This window comes from Mauremys mutica, chromosome 2 (assembly GCF_020497125.1).
Source record: "Mauremys mutica isolate MM-2020 ecotype Southern chromosome 2, ASM2049712v1, whole genome shotgun sequence".
In the NCBI taxonomy this organism is placed as follows: Eukaryota; Metazoa; Chordata; order Testudines; family Geoemydidae; genus Mauremys; species Mauremys mutica.
Window position 1 is genome coordinate 292428676 of NC_059073.1, and position 19036 is coordinate 292447711.

At 61.3% G+C, this 19036-nt stretch overlaps 2 protein-coding genes across 5 annotated transcripts in view; both read right to left on the bottom strand.

Annotated features, from left to right (window-relative positions):
* Positions 1-4487: 4487 nt before the first annotated feature.
* The window catches only part of LOC123363087 (SREBF chaperone), a 121452-nt gene continuing 106903 nt past the window's right edge, over positions 4488-19036 (bottom strand). For all 4 annotated transcript variants that reach the window (XM_045003819.1, XM_045003818.1, XM_045003822.1 and 1 more), the window contains 9 exons: positions 18506-18707; positions 16784-16899; positions 13725-14295; positions 12721-12806; positions 12306-12388; positions 10886-11052; positions 7856-7936; positions 6781-6987; positions 4488-5212 (listed from right to left, as the gene is read on the bottom strand). In XM_045003819.1, the coding sequence (XP_044859754.1) occupies positions 4967-5212; positions 6781-6987; positions 7856-7936; positions 10886-11052; positions 12306-12388; positions 12721-12806; positions 13725-14295; positions 16784-16899; positions 18506-18707 (1759 nt within the window). In that variant the 3' untranslated portion in view covers positions 4488-4966. The remainder of the gene's footprint in view (positions 5213-6780; positions 6988-7855; positions 7937-10885; positions 11053-12305; positions 12389-12720; positions 12807-13724; positions 14296-16783; positions 16900-18505; positions 18708-19036) is intronic.
* Positions 8630-10879, bottom strand: LOC123363088. The gene is made up of 2 exons (XM_045003823.1): positions 10624-10879; positions 8630-10573 (listed from the first exon to the last, which is right to left on the bottom strand). Exons 1-2 carry the CDS (start codon positions 10768-10770, stop codon positions 9056-9058), a joined length of 1665 nt encoding a protein of 554 aa, XP_044859758.1. The 5' UTR covers positions 10771-10879; the 3' UTR covers positions 8630-9055.

Consider the following 19036-nt stretch of genomic DNA (forward strand, 5'->3'; position numbering starts at 1 on the left):
CTGCTGCTCGTGCCTCCGGCAGCCTGATCTGGGCAGTGCAGGCCGACCTCGGAGCCAAGCGGCGCTGGGCAGAAATGGCCACGGTGCACGGCCCTGGAGCATGGGCTGCCGGTGCCCCTTGGAGCTCTCGGTTCCTCTGCTTTTGTACAAAATGTAACATTGCCCGTCCCCGGGTTCTGATCTGACTCTGTAATTAGAACTGACTTTTTCAGCTCTTTGCTACTCCAATAAATGGACAATTTGCTCTGGAGCCGCAGTGGGACTTGTGGACCTGAATTAAACCCTGGTGGAGTTTGGGGGTGGGGGAATCCTGTGCCATGGCCAAGCTGGGAAACAGCTGTGGTGCAGAACCCATCCTCCCCCTTTCCTGTGGGCCCACCTGCCAGGGATGGTCTAAGTCGGGTGGGCTGGAGCCTGAGCTCACCTCCAAGTGCTTCCTCCAGGGACCTGGCGGGGGGGAGGGGGCAGGGGGCTTTCATAAGTGCCAACTCACCTGCTGACCAGAGCCCAGCTGGAGCCAGGGCGGCAACGTGCAAGGCAGCACGGCTGGGGGAAGGCCTGCAGCTATGGCTGTGTCATGGGTCTCCCAGAGCTGAGGGGACTGGAAGCACAGGGCCTTTTTCCAGCTCATGCCTCATGGGAGGTACTTAGATCCCCAGGTGCCCAGCTGTGAGGTAAGTAGGTAAAGCCTGGGGTTGAGGTGCACCAGAACCATCCAGCTCACGCTCTGCAGGGCCTTCAGGGCTGTGGCTAAAGAGCAGGGTCACCCAAGGAGCTGTCTGGGGACCAGGGCTTGGCCCTGTATTCAGCAAGAGCTGGAAAGGGGCCAGTGAGGTGGCAAAACTTGCGACATACAAAATTATTCAAGCTAAAGTCAAAAGCTGCTGCCAGCGTTACAAAGAGCTGGCATGGGCCTGGGTGACACAAATGGCAGCTGAAAGTCAGTGCTTCTCTCTGCAAAGTACTGCAGCTGGGCACCTGTAATCCCCATGGAGCTGTAACAGACGGGCTCTAAGCAGCTGTTACTACTCCAGACAAGGCTGGTGGTGGAAAGCAGCCGCGTAGGGGCCGGTGGGAGGCAAAGTGCTGCCAAGGGGAATGAGTGACTAAAGCCAGACACTAGCCTACCCTACTATGACTCTGTGGTTCGCCCACACTGTGAATCCTGGGTGCAGAGCTGGGCGCCACAGCTCAGAAATCTACACTAGAATTCAGTGCAGGGCAAGAAAACTAACTAGGGCCCTGGACGAGCTTGGGTAGAAGGTGTGATTACAGAACCTGGGTTGGGGCAGCTTCTAGACATGCCACCAGGCCAGAGGGCTATAAAATGACTGGGGTGGAGAGAGTGTTTTCTACCCCTTCACATAGCTCAAGAATGTGGGGGGAGGGTCCCCCAATGACATTCATAGGCAGCAGGTTTAAAAAGACACGCTTCATGCAACAGGCAGGCAACCTGTGGAACTCCTTGCCAGGGGACAGTGCAAAGGCCAAAATGACACTAATGTTTAAGAACGAATGAGCTGGCCATGGAAGCTAGGTCTGGTGACCGCTATCAGCCACAAGGGTCAGGGGTCCAACCCCATATGCTGGGCGTCCTAAGGCTCTGCCTGCCAGAAGTAGCTGCCCCGGGATGGCTGTTCTTATGAGTAAAAGCCTGTGTCCAACAGCAGCCCATGGGTTCTGCTAAGCAAAGGAGCTGATGTGTGGTGTGAGGGGCCTGGGACTAGGGGCCTGGGAGGTGCCTTCACAGCATGGGGCCAGGAGCAGCACAGGGCACAAGGCAGGTGCTCAGACAGCACCCCAGTCCCTCAGCAGTGCTGGGGGGGGAGGGAGTGTGACACAGCTTGTGCAAGCGCAGCGACTCATGGGCCCATTGCACTGAAGATTCCCTGCGTGTCGGGCTGGCGCCTCAGCACTCAGAGCCGATCTCGGGGGTGGGGGTAAAGGTCAGCCAGCCCCTGTGCGCGCTGGCAGGGCTGGAGCTTGGCGTTTCACCCACGGGCCAGCAGAGAGCTGCTCTGCCACGCCCCAGGAAGTGCTGCGCGGTGTTTGCTGTTGACGCATTGCAGAAGCTGGCGCTGTCAGCCAGCTGCCCGGAGCAGGCGGAGCCGCTGGGTTTCGGTTAGTTTGGTTTAATGTGTCTTTGTACAGGTTATAAAACAATCTGGTAGAAAAAAAGCTTCCACTGTACAGTACAAAGCGTACAGCAGGGCTAAGGCCACCCGAGGCAGGACAGACACAGCCAGGGCATCAGCAAGCGAGCGCACGGCCCACGGGCTCAGGAGCAGGAAACCCCTCCACACGCACACCCCCGAAGCTGCTTACAGCGGTGGCTGGATGTTCAGGGGCCAGCCTGCTCCCACCGTGCAGGTCCCACCAGAGCCACGGCTTTGTCTGGGCCCTCAGCTCACCTGCCCCACTGCTGAGTCCAGGGGGAGGTTAGGTCTCAGCAGCACTCGGCCTCATAAGGTCTGGGCCATGCAGTGGGGCTCTACAGGCACCGCATTACATCACCCACGAACAGGCACTTGAGCAGCACGTCCTGCTGTCAAACGTAGAGTGAAATAAACCCTTTGGGCTCCTCACCTGTAGGGTTGCCCCAGCTACTGGCCAACGGCCTCACAAGGCCTGGCCGCATGGCTAGTCAAGCCAGGCTCCTCCGCCTCCTCCAGCTTCCTGTTCCCTTCGCAAAGCGGTCACAGGCTGTGGTCACCACAGGCCAGGCTTTCCCCAGAGCAGAGCAGACACTAGACTGGCGAGCAAGCCAGGAGACGGCCCTGGGGAACCCCTCTGCCACCCCTCCCAGTGCTGGGACTGAGGACAGCCATGCTGCCTGTCCCCCTGCAAGCAGCTCCGTGGCCTGGGAAGGTGCCTTCTCCCATTCCCAGGGAAACCAGCTCGGGTGCTGGAGGCGCCTGGATACGTGCCCAAGGCAGGTTCAGGCTCCCTGGGGCTGGGGTTTGTGCTGAGCAGAGGTGGTGATTGTCCCTGCTGCGGGGAGGAGACCCCCCGCCCAGCTTATGCCGTAGGCTCATTTAGTCAATGACGTGATCAGGCCAGAGCTGGGCTCCCAGAACCACGGGTCCCATGGCTCTTTGGGCCGGGAGACTGCCCCGACAGCAGTGGTGGAAAAGCCCTGCTTGGACCCAGGGCATGTGCTGGCTGCTGGGCCTGCAGCCATGCGTGCGGTGACATCGCCCCAGAGAGGGCTTCACAGCCCAGCCGGTGTCTGGACAGAGGGGCCCTGCCCATGGGGTCAGGAATGCTCAATGGCTGGCCCCCAAGGAGGGGGCGATGGTGCAGCCACCCTCCTCCAGAGACCAACAAAGCCAACCACTTACTGGGAGGGCGGGGGGTGTGTGTGTGTGTGGCCAAGAGCTCAGGGAAGCCGCCCCAGTTCCCAGCCTCTGCATACATGTCCTGTCCCAATACACGCTCCTTTATTGTGCCAGCAGCCAGAGTTCAGCTGCCCCCTGGCTCTGCTCTGGACTCTCCTGGAGTCAGGCTCCTGGTGCCCCAGAGCGGCAGGGAGCTGCCAGCATTTGCTGCGGTTGGGACAGCGCTGGCCGTGGGCTGCAGGTCACCCCCCTGGCTCACCCACCGTAATAAATAAATATATACAGCATAGCAATAAATAGGGCAGGTGATGTGGGCGTCCAGGGCTCTCCAGGGCAGAGCCCAGCACACCCTTCTCGTTCCGAGGCAGGGAGACAGAGCCCAGTGCTAATGGGGGGGGGTCAGCTTCCGCTTTTGCCCGCTGCTCATCTCCCCCCTCCCCTCCCCAAGCAGCCGCCAGCGCCCCCACCCCGCCCCCTTTCTGTGACCGGGCAAGTGCAAGAGCTGGTTAATGGTGCCTGCTTGAGCTACACCAGCCAGTGAATTAACATCCCCCCTCAGCCCTGCACGGTCACTGCCCCAGCCAGGTAAGCAGGGGATCCCCCTGACCACAGCTGGCAGCTGGCGGCTCTGGCCCCAGCCCCCCTCCCTGGGCAGGGCCCGCCCCTGCAGGAAGCACAGGGGTGGTGGGCATTGAATGCCAGCCAGGACACAAGGGGGGGCTGAGGCCCCATCCCCTCTAGGGGCTAAGCTGCCCTTATTCACTGCAGGAAAGGCCCATTGGCCACGGGCAGGATTTCATCTCAACCAGGGCCCGCCTCAGGGGGAGACACTGTCGCGTACACGGCCCCTGCCCTGTGGGTGAAGGGGCCCCAGGCCCAGCACCTCGCACACCTAGCAATGCCGGCGCTGACGGGCCCCGGGGCTGCCCTGGGCAGTGCCCCCCATGCTCCGGGCCACACGCTCCAGGCGTTCCAGGCTCCAGCAGGCAGGGCAGGGTTTGCAGAAACACCCCAGGGAGAGCTCCAGGCCCATGCTGGAGGCAGCGGCCAAGCCTGGCCTTGGACACAGCAGGGCCAGGCTCCCCCTCCTGCAAACAGACCACTAGGCCCCACCCGCAGCCTCCTCCCCAGCTGTAGCAGGAGTCCCCCCATCTACCGTCACTGCCCCTGGGCCCCCATGCTCCCCACGCCCAGGGCATTGCACCGAGCAGGCTCTGTTAAGCCCCATCCCACTGACAGCTCCTCAGGTTTCTGGCCACCGGCTGTGCAGCCCAGCCGGGGCCGTGCCGGGGCCGCTGGCACTCAGCGCCGAGCAGCGGACACGCGTTCCCGGCCTGCAGAGCCACGAGCTGGGTCCCGTCCCCACTGAGCTCAGCCGCAGCCCCAGGGAGGAACTGACCTGCGGAGCGAGAGCAGGGTGGGGGGATGTCTGGGAGGGGGGCACAGGCAGAGCCGGGCTCAGCCCCACCCAGGCACCTGGGATCCCAGGAGCTGGGGAGGGGGAGGAAGGGAAGGAGAAGCAGGGGCTCTCTGGAGAACCCCCCTGGAGCTCCTGCCCTGTCCTCCTACCCCAGCCGCTGTCCAATCAGAACTCAGATCCGGTGGCCGCAGGGCCCAGCTCCGCCCCCTCAGTCCAGTTTCTCCAGCACCGAGGGCACGTAGACCAGGCTGAGCTCGCTGCCGAAGTTGCAGACGATGGCAGCGTTCTCCAGCACCAGGATCTGCCGGGCCGGCTGCGACTCGTTGCTCTTCCCCAGGTAGACGGTCTGCAGCAGGTCGCCGTAGCCGATGTCCCAGAAGGAGACGCAGCCCTGGCCTCCCGTCACCAGCAGGTTATCGGAGATCACCCCCAGGCTGGCCCCGCACCCCAGGTCCTGCGCCAGGAAGAGAGGGGAGAGCGTCAGAGACGCACGGCCCCCCGCAGGCAGGGACTGAGCCCCGGGGCCATGGCTACAGGACAGGCCCAGCCACCCCCATCAGTGCATCCCCTGCGCCAGAGCAGCCACCCCCAGGGCTGTGTCCCCACGTGCCCGTGGCCTCTCGGCTGCCCCTGCCGGGGACACAGCAGAGACCGCGGGGCAGTGGGGGAGCTGAGAGAGCCTGGCCTGAGACCCGGGCTCCCCATGGGGCCTCGAGCAAGTCCCTTGGTTCAGCTCCACGAGGTTGAGCCCAGTCTGTTCCTCCTAGTCTGCTCTCAGCTCCCCTCTGCCCGAGGGGGGGAACCGCCCTGCCCCCCGGGGGGTAGTGGGGGCCTCCGACATTACAGTAACGGGGGCTCAGAGCAGGAGTGCCGCCGGCTTTTTTGCCGCCCTAGGCGGCAGAAGGTCTCGCCCCCGAAATGCCGCCGCCCACAGAGGCGGCAGAAGGTCCCGCCCCCAAAATGTGGCCAAAGATCTGACTGCCGCAGTCGCTGCCCCCGAACTGTTAGTGCCCTTGGCAACCACCTAGGTCGCCTAATGGGTTGCGCTGGCCCTGGCCCAGAGAGGTGTGTGGGATCGGGGGCTCCCAAACCTTTCCATGCCGGGCTCACCCCTGGTAGGGGAGCCCTGGGGCACTGACACCAACTCAGATTGTTCTTGTGGGGAGAGATTTTTCAGCTCTGCTTCCCCCCGTCCACATCTGGCCCTGCTTCCCATCCCCCCCGTTCCCCATCCGGCCCTGCTCCACCCCCATCCCTGCTCCCCGTTCTGTCCACATCCAGCCCTGCCCCGCCCCCCCCAGTCCAACATCCAGCCCTGCTCCACCCCCATCCCTGCTCCCCGTTCTGTCCACATCCAGCCCTGCCCCGCCCCCCCCAGGCCAACATCCAGCCCTGCTCCACCCCCATCCCTGCTCCCTGCCCTGTCCACATCCAGCCCTGTGCCCCCATCCCACATCCGACCCTGCTCCCCTCCTCCCCCTCCCTTCCCTGCTCCCCCATCCCATATCCCCCTGCATTCCTGCTCCCCACCCAGTTCCACCTCCGGCCCTGCTCCCCACCCCGGAGGTGTCCCTGAGAGGAGTTGCTGTGGCAGCCCAGAGCTCACAGATGCTCCGACAGTGGAACAGACGCCCCGTCCCTGCGCCGCAGCTCCCTGCCAGGCCGGGGGGTGGGGAACGAGCCCTGGGAGGGTCCAGGCTCTCGCAGCCGACTCCACGCAGCTCCACCCGCCGCCTCGGGACAGGTCCATAAACAGCCTCCTGCCCGGCCCGCACGGCTCCCCGCCTCCTGCACCCCACTGGCTGGCAAACGCTGGCTGAGCCGGGCTAGGCAGGCGCAGTGGCCTGGACACCCCCAGGTCCTGTCAGAGCTTGCACAGCCTCTGCCCTTGGAACAAGGAAGCCCCCGCCAGGGATCTGACCATGAAACTAACCCCCCCCCAGCAGACACACGCCCCACAACGCTCCCCACGGATCAGGGGCGTCGGCACCTCCCGGCCCCCCGCCTGGGCCCTGCACCTGCCTGCTGGATGGAATAGAGTTTGATCCCGGAGCTTCGGTCCCAGATGCTGATCACGTCGTCCAAGCCGCTGCTGATCACGCAGGAGGTAGTGCAGGTCAGCGAGGTGACGTCCCCGCGGTGGGCGTACATGTGACTGACCCTGCTTCCTGTCAGCACGTCCCAAAGGCAGATGGCGCCATCCTGGCCCCCGCTCGCTAGCCCCATCGCCTGCAAGGCCATGGGCCAAGAGTCTGAGCCGTGACCCCTGGGGCGGCCCTCCCCGGCGTCCGTCCCCTGGCACTGCAGCACGGCTCACTCAGTCCTACCCGGGACAATGGGGTTCCCACCCAGGCTCAGAGCAACACCCTGCCCTAAGTTTTAGAGAGCCATGGTCTCTGTGGCTAGGCTGTAAGCGGCAAGGCTGGCGTCTGGCACATTCCCCTTACTGCCTATGGGTCAGAGAGGAGGACCGTGGGGCAGAGGGGCCCAGTTTGTTACTGCGGGGTTGCCAAGCCAGGTTTGCAGCAAGTCACTGTGCCAGGCCTCCACCACCCAGCTCCTGCCCAGATGGGCTGCAGAGGGCCTGGCGCGGTGCCCAGCCTGTGCCCACCCCCCCCCACGGCAGCCCAGGGGGTGCTCCCAGGGAGATGAGCCCAGCTAAAGGCCAGCTCCCGTCGGGGCAGGACTTCCCACAGGGGGTACAAAAGGCAGCACTGGGCCAAGCTCCTCCTTGATGTGACTCTGCCGATGTCAGTGCCGCTGCTTTCGTTAGCGTCACGCCAGGGATTCGGTCCCTCGTCTAGGACCCCCTCAGAGCTGTGCCCCCAGCACACCTGCCAGCCTGGGCACTCGGGGCCACGCCAGCTCCCAACAGGTAGAGGAAACAACCCAGAAAGTGCCACCTGTAGGACCAGGGATCCCTGGCCTGAAGCCAGCAGTGCTCTGGCTGGGAGGGTGAGCACGACCCTCCTCATCTGCTAGCGCACCGGCTGGCTGCCTGCCATAGCGTAGCACTGAGGGGAGGCCCCGAACCCCGCCCATGCCCTGAGCTCTCCGGCTTGGCAGACAGCCCTGGTCTCCCCGTTCAGGGCCGTACCTGGTCTATGTACACAGCTGTGATTGCTCCTGAGTGACCCTGCAGTGTGAACAAGCAGCAGGAATCTTCCAGCCGATACACCTGCAGGGGAGAGAGAACCCAGCCTGAGGCAGCGAGCTACGAACCGCCCACCCCGCTAGAGCAGCAGGGCTCTCGTCCTTAACCCCCTTGGGTCTGACTTACTCCCTCAGGGACAGAGAATAAGACAGAGAATATCTTATTGCCCTTATATAAATCCATGGTACGCCCACATCTTGAATACTGTGTACAGATGTGGTGGTCTCATCTCAAAAAAGATAGACTGGCACTAGAAAAGGTTCAGAGAAGGGCAACTAAAATGATTAGGGGTAACGGGTCCCACATGAGGAGAGATTAAAGAGGCTAGGTCTTTTCAGCTTGGAAAAGAGGAGACTAAGGGGGGATATGATAGAGGTCTATAAAATCATGAGTGATGTGGAGAAAGTGGATAAGGAAAAGTTATTTACTTGTTCCCACAATACAAGAACTAGGGGCCACCAAATGAAATTAATGGGCAGCAGGTTTAAAACAAATACAAGGAAGTTTTTCTTCACACAGCGCACAGTCAACTTGTGGAACTCCTTGCCTGAGGAGGTTGTGAAGGGTAGGACTATAACAGCGTTTAAAAGAGAACTAGATAAATTCATGGTGGTTAAGTCCATTAATGGCTATTAGCCAGGATGGGTAAGGAATGGTGTCCCTAGCCTCTGTTTGTCAGAGGATGGAGATGGATGGCAGGAGAGAGATCACTTGATCATTACCTGTTAGGTTCACTCCCTCTGGGGCACCTGGCATTGGTCACTGTCAGCAGACAGGGCACTGGGCGGGATGGACCTTTGGTCTGACCCAGTCTGGCCGTTCTTATGTTCTTGGTGCACTAGTGTCTAGCAGAGGGCCCTCCAGAGCCCAGCGCCCGGCAGTGATGTCATCCCCGCGTCCCCCCCTCGCCCTCAGTGACCCCCAAGGGCAGAGTGTTCTCTGCTGGCCACAGGGGAGGCCAGAGGAAGTGCCGCAGCTGGCAGCTCTCATGGCCCAGGCCACATTTCTAGACAGATGCAGCAGGAGCCGTGACCCAGGGGGTCAGCAAGGAGCTCTGGCCTGCAAACCCTCCCGGACCAGGGCCACATGCAAAGGGGCAACACCAGCATCTGCCCGCAGAATCTGGAGGGCAGTGGATTGACCTCACTCTACCAAGCCAACCTCATCCGTGCCCTGCCCGCACACGGACACGCCCCGTACACCTGTACTCCGCTCTGCTCTGCACACGGACACGCCCCGTACACCTGTACTCCGCTCCGCACACGGACACGCCCCGTACACCTGTACTCCGCTCTGCTCTGCACACGGACACGCCCCGTACACCTGTACTCTGTGTGTGGAGCGGACACACCCCATACACCTGTATTCCGCTCTGCTCTGCACACGGACACGCCCCATACACCTGTACTCCGCTCCGCACACGGACACGCCCCGTACACCTGTACTCCGCTCTGCTCTGCACACGGACACGCCCCGTACACCTGTACTCCGCTCCGCACACGGACACGCCCCGTACACCTGTACTCCGCTCCGCACACGGACACGCCCCGTACGCCTGTACTCCGCTCCGCACACGGACACGCCCCGTACGCCTGTACTCCGCTCCACACACGGACACGCCCCATACACCTGTACTCCGCTCCGCTCACGGACACGCCCCGTACACCTGTACTCCGCTCCGCACACGGACACGCCCCGTACACCTGTACTCTGCTCCGCACACGGACACGCCCCGTACACCTGTACTCCGCTCCGCACACGGACACGCCCCGTACACCTGTACTCTGCTCTGCACATGGACACGCCCTGTACACCTGTACTCCGCTCCACACACGGACACGCCCCGTACACCTGTACTCTGCTCTGCACATGGACACGCCCCGTACACCTGTACTCCGCTCCGCACACGGACACGCCCCGTACACCTGTACTCCGCTCCGCACACGGACACGCCCCGTACACCTGTACTCTGCTCTGCACACGGACACGCCCCGTACACGAGTACTCCGCTCCGCACACGGACACGCCCCGTACACCTGTACTCCGCTCCGCACACGGACACGCCCCGTACACGAGTACTCCGCTCCGCACACGGACACGCCCCGTACACCTGTACTCCGCTCTGCACACGGACACGCCCCGTACACCTGTACTCCGCTCCGCACACGGACACGCCCCGTACACCTGTACTCTGCTCTGCACATGGACACGCCCCGTACACGAGTACTCCGCTCCGCACACGGACACGCCCCGTGCACGTGTACTCCGCTCCGCACACGGACACGCCCCGTGCACGTGTACTCCGTGTGTGGAGCGGACACACTCCATACACCTGCACTCCACTCTGCACACGGACACACCCCATACACCTGTACTCCGCTCCACATACAGACATGCCCCGTACACCTGTACACCTCTCCGCACATGAACACAACCCTTACACAAATACTTCCCTCTGCACAGAAACATCCCATACATGTGTACGCTGCTTCGCACACGGACACGCCCCAACCACATGTACTCCGCTCTGCACAGAAACGCCCCGAACATGTGTACACCCCTCTGCTCACGGACATGCCCCATACACATGTACTCTGCTCTGCACACAGACACACCCAGTACACGTGTATGCCGCTCTGCACACGGACACACCCCATACACCTGTACTCCGCTCCGCACACGGACACTGCACACGGACACACCCCATACACCTGTACTCCGCTCCGCACACGGACACACCCCGTACACATGTACTCTGCTCTGCACACAGACACACCCAGTACACGTGTACGCTGCTCTGCACACGGACACGCCCCCACGTGTACTCCTCTCCACACACGCGTGCCTACCAACCCCATAGCCTATGACAGACGCTCATGTGCTAGCAGCACTGCCCTGTAGTAGCAGCCTGCTCAGACCCTCCCCGCCGGCCCATGGCCCTACTGGGAAGACTCGTGGCAGGGGAGCACTTACTTTCAGAGTGTGGTCCTGGCTGCCTGTCACCAGCCGCCCAGCCGCAGCTTTCAGTGCCGTGATTGGCTTCTGATGGGCACAGGGCACCGTGTGGGTCAGCTGGCACACGATGAGGTCATTGCTGCTGCACACGGGGGAGGATGGGATGCTGCTCCTGCTAGGGGTTCCTGGGGAGCACACACACAGCGGGGGCGGTGGGCATGGCAGCCTTCCACACATGGGCCAGCACGCCCAAGAGTGGCCGCGGAGGGGGGGTGCCCCAGTTTTGGAGGCCCAACCTGAGACGCCTGGGGTCTGATTTTCAGCACAGCTGGGCACCCACTGGTCCAGCTGAGGCCATGGGAAGCTGCAGTGCTCAGCACCTCGGAAAGGTTGGCCTGGAGATCTCCAGGGGGGCCCCCAAATCGGTGGCCACTTCTGAGTAAATCTGCTGCTGGAGACCAGTGCCCTGGGATTACCCAGCAGGCAGGTCCAGCGCAGGCAGCACCACCAGCTTCTCTGCCCCTGTCCCTGCCCCTGCGGGAAGGAAAGGCTGTGCCCACGGCCTGTTCAGATCTTCACCTCTCTGCATGGACTGTGCTACAGTTCAGAGTCCATCCACCCGCCCACAGCTCCCCTCCCCACCAGCCCACTCCCAAGGGGAGGGAACCATCGTGCACTGGAAGGGGCTGGGCTGGCTCATCATCCCAGAGCAATGGCACCTCCAGGCTCCGGCTGAGATCAGGGCCCTTGAACAAACTCCCAGGGTCGGTCAGACCCTGGCCTAGGGCGACCAGACGTCCCGATAAAATCGGGACTGTCCCGATATTGAGCAGTTTGTCCCGCGTCCTGAGCGAAGCATGGTCCTGACCACACCATTTGTCCCGATATTTTGTTTCAGGCGCGGCGGCTGGTTTTGGGTTTTTTCCCTGCTTAGGCGGCGATGAGAGGCAGGCGGAGCGCCTTTTCAATCGTTACACTCACCCGGCACGTCCGTGTCTTCGGCGGGCGGGTCCTTCAGTCGCTGACGGTCTTCGGGGGCATTTCGGCGGCGGGTACTTCTTGCTTTGGCGGCAAGATTTATTACCCGCCACCGAAGACCCGGACGCGGTGAGTATAACAATTGAAAAGGCGCTCCTCCTGCGGCAGTCCCGATATTTTGAAGTTATCATCTGGTCACCCTACCCTGGCCCAAAAAGCTCACAGTCTAACTGCACAGGACAGACAAAGGGTTGGAAGGGAAACAGAGGCACACGGCAGAGCTGGGAACAGAACTCAGGTCTCCCGAGTCCCGCTCCAGTGCTCTGTCTGTTGGATCAATGCCACAGACCCAGATCCTGAGAGATCCTGAGGTATCTCAGTGCCACTGAAACCATTGGGAGTTGGGCACCTGAACTGTTTTACAGATCTGGGCCAGTTTCCCTCTCCGACGCCCACTTACCTCGGAACTGCAGGTGGTTGTAGGATGAGTGGGTTTCTAAAGAGAAGAAATCCAAGGAGCCGTTCAGCCTGGCAGCCACAATCCTGGGAGAGAGAAAGAGACAAAGGTGAGGAGAGGCGTCTTCTCCGTCCTCACAGGAGCTGGGGTAGCAGCCCTGGATGCTGGACGACTCCAGCTGCAGAATAAGGACAACACCCAGATTTCCCTGGCTCCTGGTGCCCATGTGACCCGGCCACCACCTGGAGAGGGGCAGCGGGAGGGTCAGTCTCCATGCCCCAGTCTGCCAGCAAGGAGACAGCTCTGTGCACCACAACTGGGAGCTGCCTGCATCACCTCCCCTGGACCCAGACAGCTGGGCTCCTGCCTTCACGGCCTCCTCCCTGGGGAAGGGCGCGGCAGAGGCTCCGTCCGTTACCTGTTGTTCAGGAAGACGAGTGCTGTGATTCCGGACTGACTCTCCTCGTTACTGCACCGTAAGGTCCCCTCGATGGCATCCCACACCTGGAAGAGAGGCGGAGTCACAGGGAGCTGCGGGAGGAGTCCCTGCCTCGCAGAGCGGCTGGCCGGGGGAATTCAAGCGGTTTGGAATTTAAAATGATTGTAACAATAATGCTGGCTGTGGCCAGGCCCCCTGAGAGCTGGGATCCCTCAACCCACCTCAGTCCTGCCCTGCAGCAGCCCCCGCCCCACTGCTGTTCCTGTTCGCAGTTGAGACGCATTTGCACCAGATTCTGAAGCGGCCTAGAGACGAGGTTTAGAAGCGAGTTCAGGGCATGGCTATGCTACGCAGACTGCACCAGCACAACTACGGAGCCGCAGCCATGCCGTCGTCACCCTGTAGCGTAGTCCCAGCCACGCCAGTGAAGGGTTCTTCCGTCGCCGCGGGAACGCCACCTCCCGGAGCACCGGCAGCTGCATGGATGGACGCGTTCTGGCGACTGAGCCGCAGCTCCATGGGGGCCAGGGAAGCGCAGCTCTGTCAGTCCACAGTGGGGATTTTTCACACCCTGAGCGATGTAGCTTTTCAACCTAACTTTTAAGGGGAGCCCCGGCCGCAGTCAGTCCTTCCCGGCTCCAGCGTGGCAGAGCAGGACGGGAAATGGAAACCCATGGAATGAGCTGTCTAGTGTGTCTGCCACCAGCCCTGCCCTGCTGCCCTCGGCTGCCAGGGTGTGTCCGAGGCCCTAGGCAGGTGACAGCTCCGCAGCACGGGGGGCAGGAGGCGTGTGCAGGTGGCGTACCTGGCTGCAGAGCTCTTAGCACTGGCTCTGCAGGAGTTCTAGAAACACCCTAGGACAGCTCACTCCCAGGGGCGCCACAGAGGGCCCAGTGCTCCGGGACCACGGATGGGTGAGTGTGCAGTGCAGCCTGCTATGACTTCCTCGGTGCCTATGCAGGGGCAGGGAGCCCCCTACTTACCTCCAGCTTCCCGTTGCTCCGGCCAGCCACAATGAGGTTGCCCCGCAGGTCCAGGCTCCAGACGGAGCTTTCCAAGTCACCGGCCCAGGCAGAGACAGGGGAGGACTTTTCAAAGCCGACCAAAGGCTCGTCCCCTAGGCTCTTCCTGCGGGCGCTGCACCCTCCTTCCCCAGTCCCGCAGCTCAGGGGCCTGGTGCTGCCCGTCCTAGCGCAGGAAACCGCCTGCCCGTGTGGGGCCGGGAAGCCGGCGAAGTTCATGCAGTTCGAAGCGCTCTGCTCCTCGTAGACCTTCTCTACCAGTCTGCCGAAGTTGTAGCCGGTGTCCTTGTGCCGGCCGCAGACTCCGCGGTGCCTGGGCTCTGGCTCCACCACCTTGGCCTGCTCCGAGAAGTTGGTGTCGATCAGAGAGGTGAGGTCTGGCTGGTTGCAGAACAGAGGGGGCTGCGGGGGGCTCAGCATCCTCTTGAGCGGGTGGCTATTGTCGAAGGGATCTTCCAGCCCGTTCTTGGGGTCTGGGCTGTGATCCCAGCTCTCCTGGTAATCAAAGATGCCGCTGCTGTCTCTGCGCAACCTGAAATGCAGCAGCTGCAGGTTAGCGCTCCCTCCATACAGGCTGGGAGGGGGTGAGGGACTGGCTGGGAACAACAGGCAACAGGTGAACTGTGACTCTATGGAGGGGTGAAAATCACCCCTTTCCTAACAGCTGGGGCAGCGGGGTGTCCTACCACAAACCATGATATAATTTCTTCCAGCATGCGTTTACGTGAGCAGCGATCGTGTAAGGACAGGGGAGCGTTTACATGAGTTAATCAGCACCGATGTGTAAATAAGGTGTGTATTTCCACAGGTTAGTGAACACTGATCTGTAAGGACAGGAGTGTGCTTGCACGGGTTAGTGAGCAGTGACTGGGTAAGGACAGGAGTGTGCTTGCACGGGTTAGTGAGCAGTGATCATGTAAGAAGAGGGGTGTGTTTGCACAGGTTACTGAGCAGTGACTGTGTAAGGACAGGGCGTGCTTGCAGGGGTAAGCAAGCAGTGACTGTGTAAAGACATGGGTGTTTGCACAGGATAGTGAGCAGTGACTGTGTAATGTCAGGGATATGCTTCACAGGTTAGCGAGCAGTGACTGTATAAGGACGGGGCGTGTCTGCACGGGTTAGCGAGCAGCGATTGTATAAGGACGGGGCGTGTTTGCACGGGTTAGCGAGCAGCGATTGTATAAGGACGGGGCGTGTTTGCACGGGTTAGCGAGCAGCGATTGTATAAGGGCAGGGGCGTGTTTGCACGGGTTAGCGAGCAGCGATTGTATAAGGACAGGGGCGTGTTTGCACGGGTTAGCGAGCAGCGACTGTATAAGGACAGGGGCGTGTCTGCACGGGTTAGCGAGCAGCGACTGTATAAGGACAGGGGCGTGTCTGCACGGGTTAGCGAGCAGCGATTGTATAAGGACAGGGGCGTGTTTGCACGGGTTAGCGAGCAGCGATTGTATAAGGACGGGGCGTGTTTGCACGGGTTAGCGAGCAGCGACTGTATAAGGACAGGGGCGTGTTTGCACGGGTTAGCGAGCAGCGACTGTATAAGGGCAGGGGCGTGTTTGCACGGGTTAGCGAGCAGCGACTGTATAAGGACAGGGGCGTGTTTGCACGGGTTAGCGAGCAGCGACTGTATAAGGACAGGGGCGTGTCTGCACGGGTTAGCGAGCAGCGATTGTATAAGGACAGGGGCGTGTTTGCACGGGTTAGCGAGCAGCGATTGTATAAGGACGGGGCGTGTTTGCACGGGTTAGCGAGCAGCGACTGTATAAGGACAGGGGCGTGTTTGCACGGGTTAGCGAGCAGCGACTGTATAAGGGCAGGGGCGTGTTTGCACGGGTTAGCGAGCAGCGACTGTATAAGGACAGGGGCGTGTTTGCACGGGTTAGCGAGCAGCGACTGTATAAGGACAGGGGCGTGTTTGCACGGGTTAGCGAGCAGCGACTGTATAAGGACAGGGGCGTGTTTGCACGGGTTAGCGAGCAGCGACTGTATAAGGACAGGGGCGTGTTTGCACGGGTTAGCGAGCAGCGACTGTATAAGGACAGGGGCGTGTCTGCACGGGTTAGCGAGCAGCGATTGTATAAGGACAGGGGCGTGTTTGCACGGGTTAGCGAGCAGCGACTGTATAAGGGCAGGGGCGTGTTTGCACGGGTTAGCGAGCAGCGACTGTATAAGGACAGGGGCGTGTTTGCACGGGTTAGCGAGCAGCGACTGTATAAGGGCAGGGGCGTGTTTGCACGGGTTAGCGAGCAGCGATTGTATAAGGGCAGGGGCGTGTTTGCACGGGTTAGCGAGCAGCGACTGTATAAGCACAGGGGCGTGTTTGCACGGGTTAGCGAGCAGCGACTGTATAAGGACAGGGGCGTGTTTGCACGGGTTAGCGAGCAGCGACTGTATAAGCACAGGGGCGTGTTTGCACGGGTTAGCGAGCAGCGACTGTATAAGGGCAGGGGCGTGTTTGCACGGGTTAGCGAGCAGCGATTGTATAAGGACAGGGGCGTGTTTGCACGGGTTAGCGAGCAGCGATTGTATAAGGACAGGGGCGTGTTTGCACGGGTTAGCGAGCAGCGATTGTATAAGGACAGGGGCGTGTTTGCACGGGTTAGCGAGCAGCGACTGTATAAGGACGGGGCGTGTTTGCACGGGTTAGCGAGCAGCGACTGTATAAGGACGGGGCGTGTTTGCACGGGTTAGCGAGCAGTGACTGTATAAGCACAGGGGCGTGTTTGCACGGGTTAGCGAGCAGCGACTGTATAAGGGCAGGGGCGTGTTTGCACGGTTAGCGAGCAGCGATTGTATAAGGACAGGGGCGTGTTTGCACGGGTTAGCGAGCAGCGACTGTATAAGGACAGGGGCGTGTTTGCACGGGTTAGCGAGCAGCGATTGTATAAGGACGGGGCGTGTTTGCATGGGTTAGCGAGCAGCGATTGTATAAGGACATGGGCGTGTTTGAACGGGTTAGCGAGCAGCGACTGTATAAGGACAGGGGCGTGTTTGCACTTTTCACACAGTAGTGAACGTACCCTTGTTTGGGGATGACAGTGAGGCAGTCTCCAGTCTGAGCATCCCACACTCGGATCTGACCCACCAGGCAGCAGCTGACGAGCAGCATCCCATCACTGGCCAGGCACTCGATATCCTGAGGGGGAAGAGCCGCCTAGGCTGAGTGCGTGGAACCAGCCAACCCACCATTCCTGGGAGTGCCCTGCACTCTCCCCTGGCCGGCAGAAGCCCCCAGCCAGTGACGCTTAGGTAGAAACGATTCGCTGGCTCGGGCTCACCAAAGCAATGGGCTCGGAGCCCAAGGGGTGCACACACTGGCACCAGCGGGCAGACTCCAGCTGGCTTCACTTGCAATGCAGAAGTGTGGCCTGAGGAGAGGACAGGCCCCCCAGCATGCAATGGAGGCTGGCAGCTTGGCTCAGACACAGCACTGCCTGCTGGGACTTGTAGTCCCAGCTCCATACTCAAGATGAAGGCGGCTGCGGGCTGCAGTGTAAAACTCTGGAGTGTAGCTGGGGTGCTGTAGTCTCCATGGGCCCCATCTGCCACCCAGGCCACATGCCCACCTCCTCGTACTACTGAGAACAAACCAGGATGCGCTCTGCAAGCTACTGCCAGGGCAGAGGGGCTGAGCAGCCCGGCTAGTGAAGGGCGCCAGCTGGGCCAGCAGCCGAGGCCCACAGCACATCCCAGACTGTGAGGGCCAAAGACAAGGGGGCACGTCCTGCTCCATCACCCCAGGGCTGCCTGCAGGGTGCCCCCGTTAGCCCCCGTGAGTCCCATGGCTCTGTGCTACGTGACATGCCCCCGGCCCCCGTTAGCCCCAGTGAGTCCCATGGCTCTGTGCTACGGGACATGCCCCCGGCCCCCGTTAGCCCCAGTGAGTCCCATGACTCTGTGCTACGTGACATGCCCCCGGCCCCCGTTAGCCCCAGTGAGTCCCATGGCTCTGTGCTACGTGACATGCCCCCGGCCCCCGTGAGTCCCATGGCTCTGTGCTACGGTACATGCCCCCCGGCCCCCGTTAGCCCCAGTGAGTCCCATGGCTCTGTGCTACGTGACATGCCCCCGGCCCCCGTTAGCCCCAGTGAGTCCCATGGCTCTGTGCTACGGGACATGCCCCCGGCCCCCGTTAGCCCCAGTGAGTCCCATGGCTCTGTGCTACGTGACATGCCCCCGGCCCCCGTGAGTCCCATGGCTCTGTGCTACGGTACATGCCCCCCGGCCCCCGTTAGCCCCAGTGAGTCCCATGGCTCTGTGCTACGTGACATGCCCCCGGCCCCCGTTAGCCCCAGTGAGTCCCATGGCTCTGTGCTACGGTACATGCCCCCGGCCCCCGTTAACTCCAGTGAGTCCCATGGCTCTGTGCTACGGTTACATGCCCCCGGCCCCCGTTAACCCATGGCTCTGTGCTACGTGACATGCCCACCAGTTCCATGTCTGCCACTTCAAGGTGGCAAAGGGGGTAAGAGGTGGGTTGTGTGGGCCCCAGGGTGACCAGACGTCCCGATAAAATCCTGATATTTAGGTGTTTGTCCCACGTCCCGACCGATCTTTGGGATGCAATTTGTCCCGATATGTCGCTCCGCTGGCAGCACTTTTTCTTTTTTGCTCTGCCAGCGGACACCCCCCCCCTCCAGCCCCCCATGTGTCCTGATATTTTCTTCCTCTCATCTGGTCACCCTAGTGGGCACCCTGCAGTGAGGCAAACTGGACACTGCGTATGCCCCGGGCCAACCTACCATGAGGTGACCCCTGAGGACCAGGGGGACGATCTCGGTCTCAGGTGGGGAATAGCCGTAGTCGTCACAAGGCAGGTCCCCTCTCTTCCTCCGGCTGTGCGAGAGCCCGTTCTGCCCATAGTTTTTGGGGCAGAACACTCTGTACAGGCAGAAGAGCAGAAGAACCAGGAGGATGCCAGAGGCCAGGCCCAGAGCAGCTACCCTGATGGGAGAGAAGGATGTTAGCTGTGCCACGCCACCACCTCTGGCACACAATGCTCCCAACACAGCGCTTCCGAGGAAGCAGCTGCTCTGATCTGCACTGTTGCTTACACAGGGGGCTGCTTTGGGGCTCCCAATTTAGCTTCTTAATAAAGAGGAGAACTTCAGAGAGTCCAGCTGCCTGCAGGTAGTCAGCTGAGGGCAAAAAGCGCCTGCAGGTTTTAGGAGCCGCTGCACATGCAGCCTGGGAGGCATTTTAAACACCTGTTTACAATGTTAAAAAGGCAGAGGGAATGGGGGTGGGGGGGGAGAAAAACCTTTCTCCATTGT

Coding starts and splice junctions, on each gene's coding strand:
- LOC123363088 (XM_045003823.1), bottom strand. CDS start 10,770: ATGGGGTTGGTAGGCACGCGTGTGTGGAGAGGAGTACACGTGGGGGCG. Junction 10,574..10,623: donor GTGTGCGGAGCGGAGTACAG/GTGTATGGGGTG, acceptor AGCGGAGTACAG/GTGTATGGGGTGTGTCCGTG.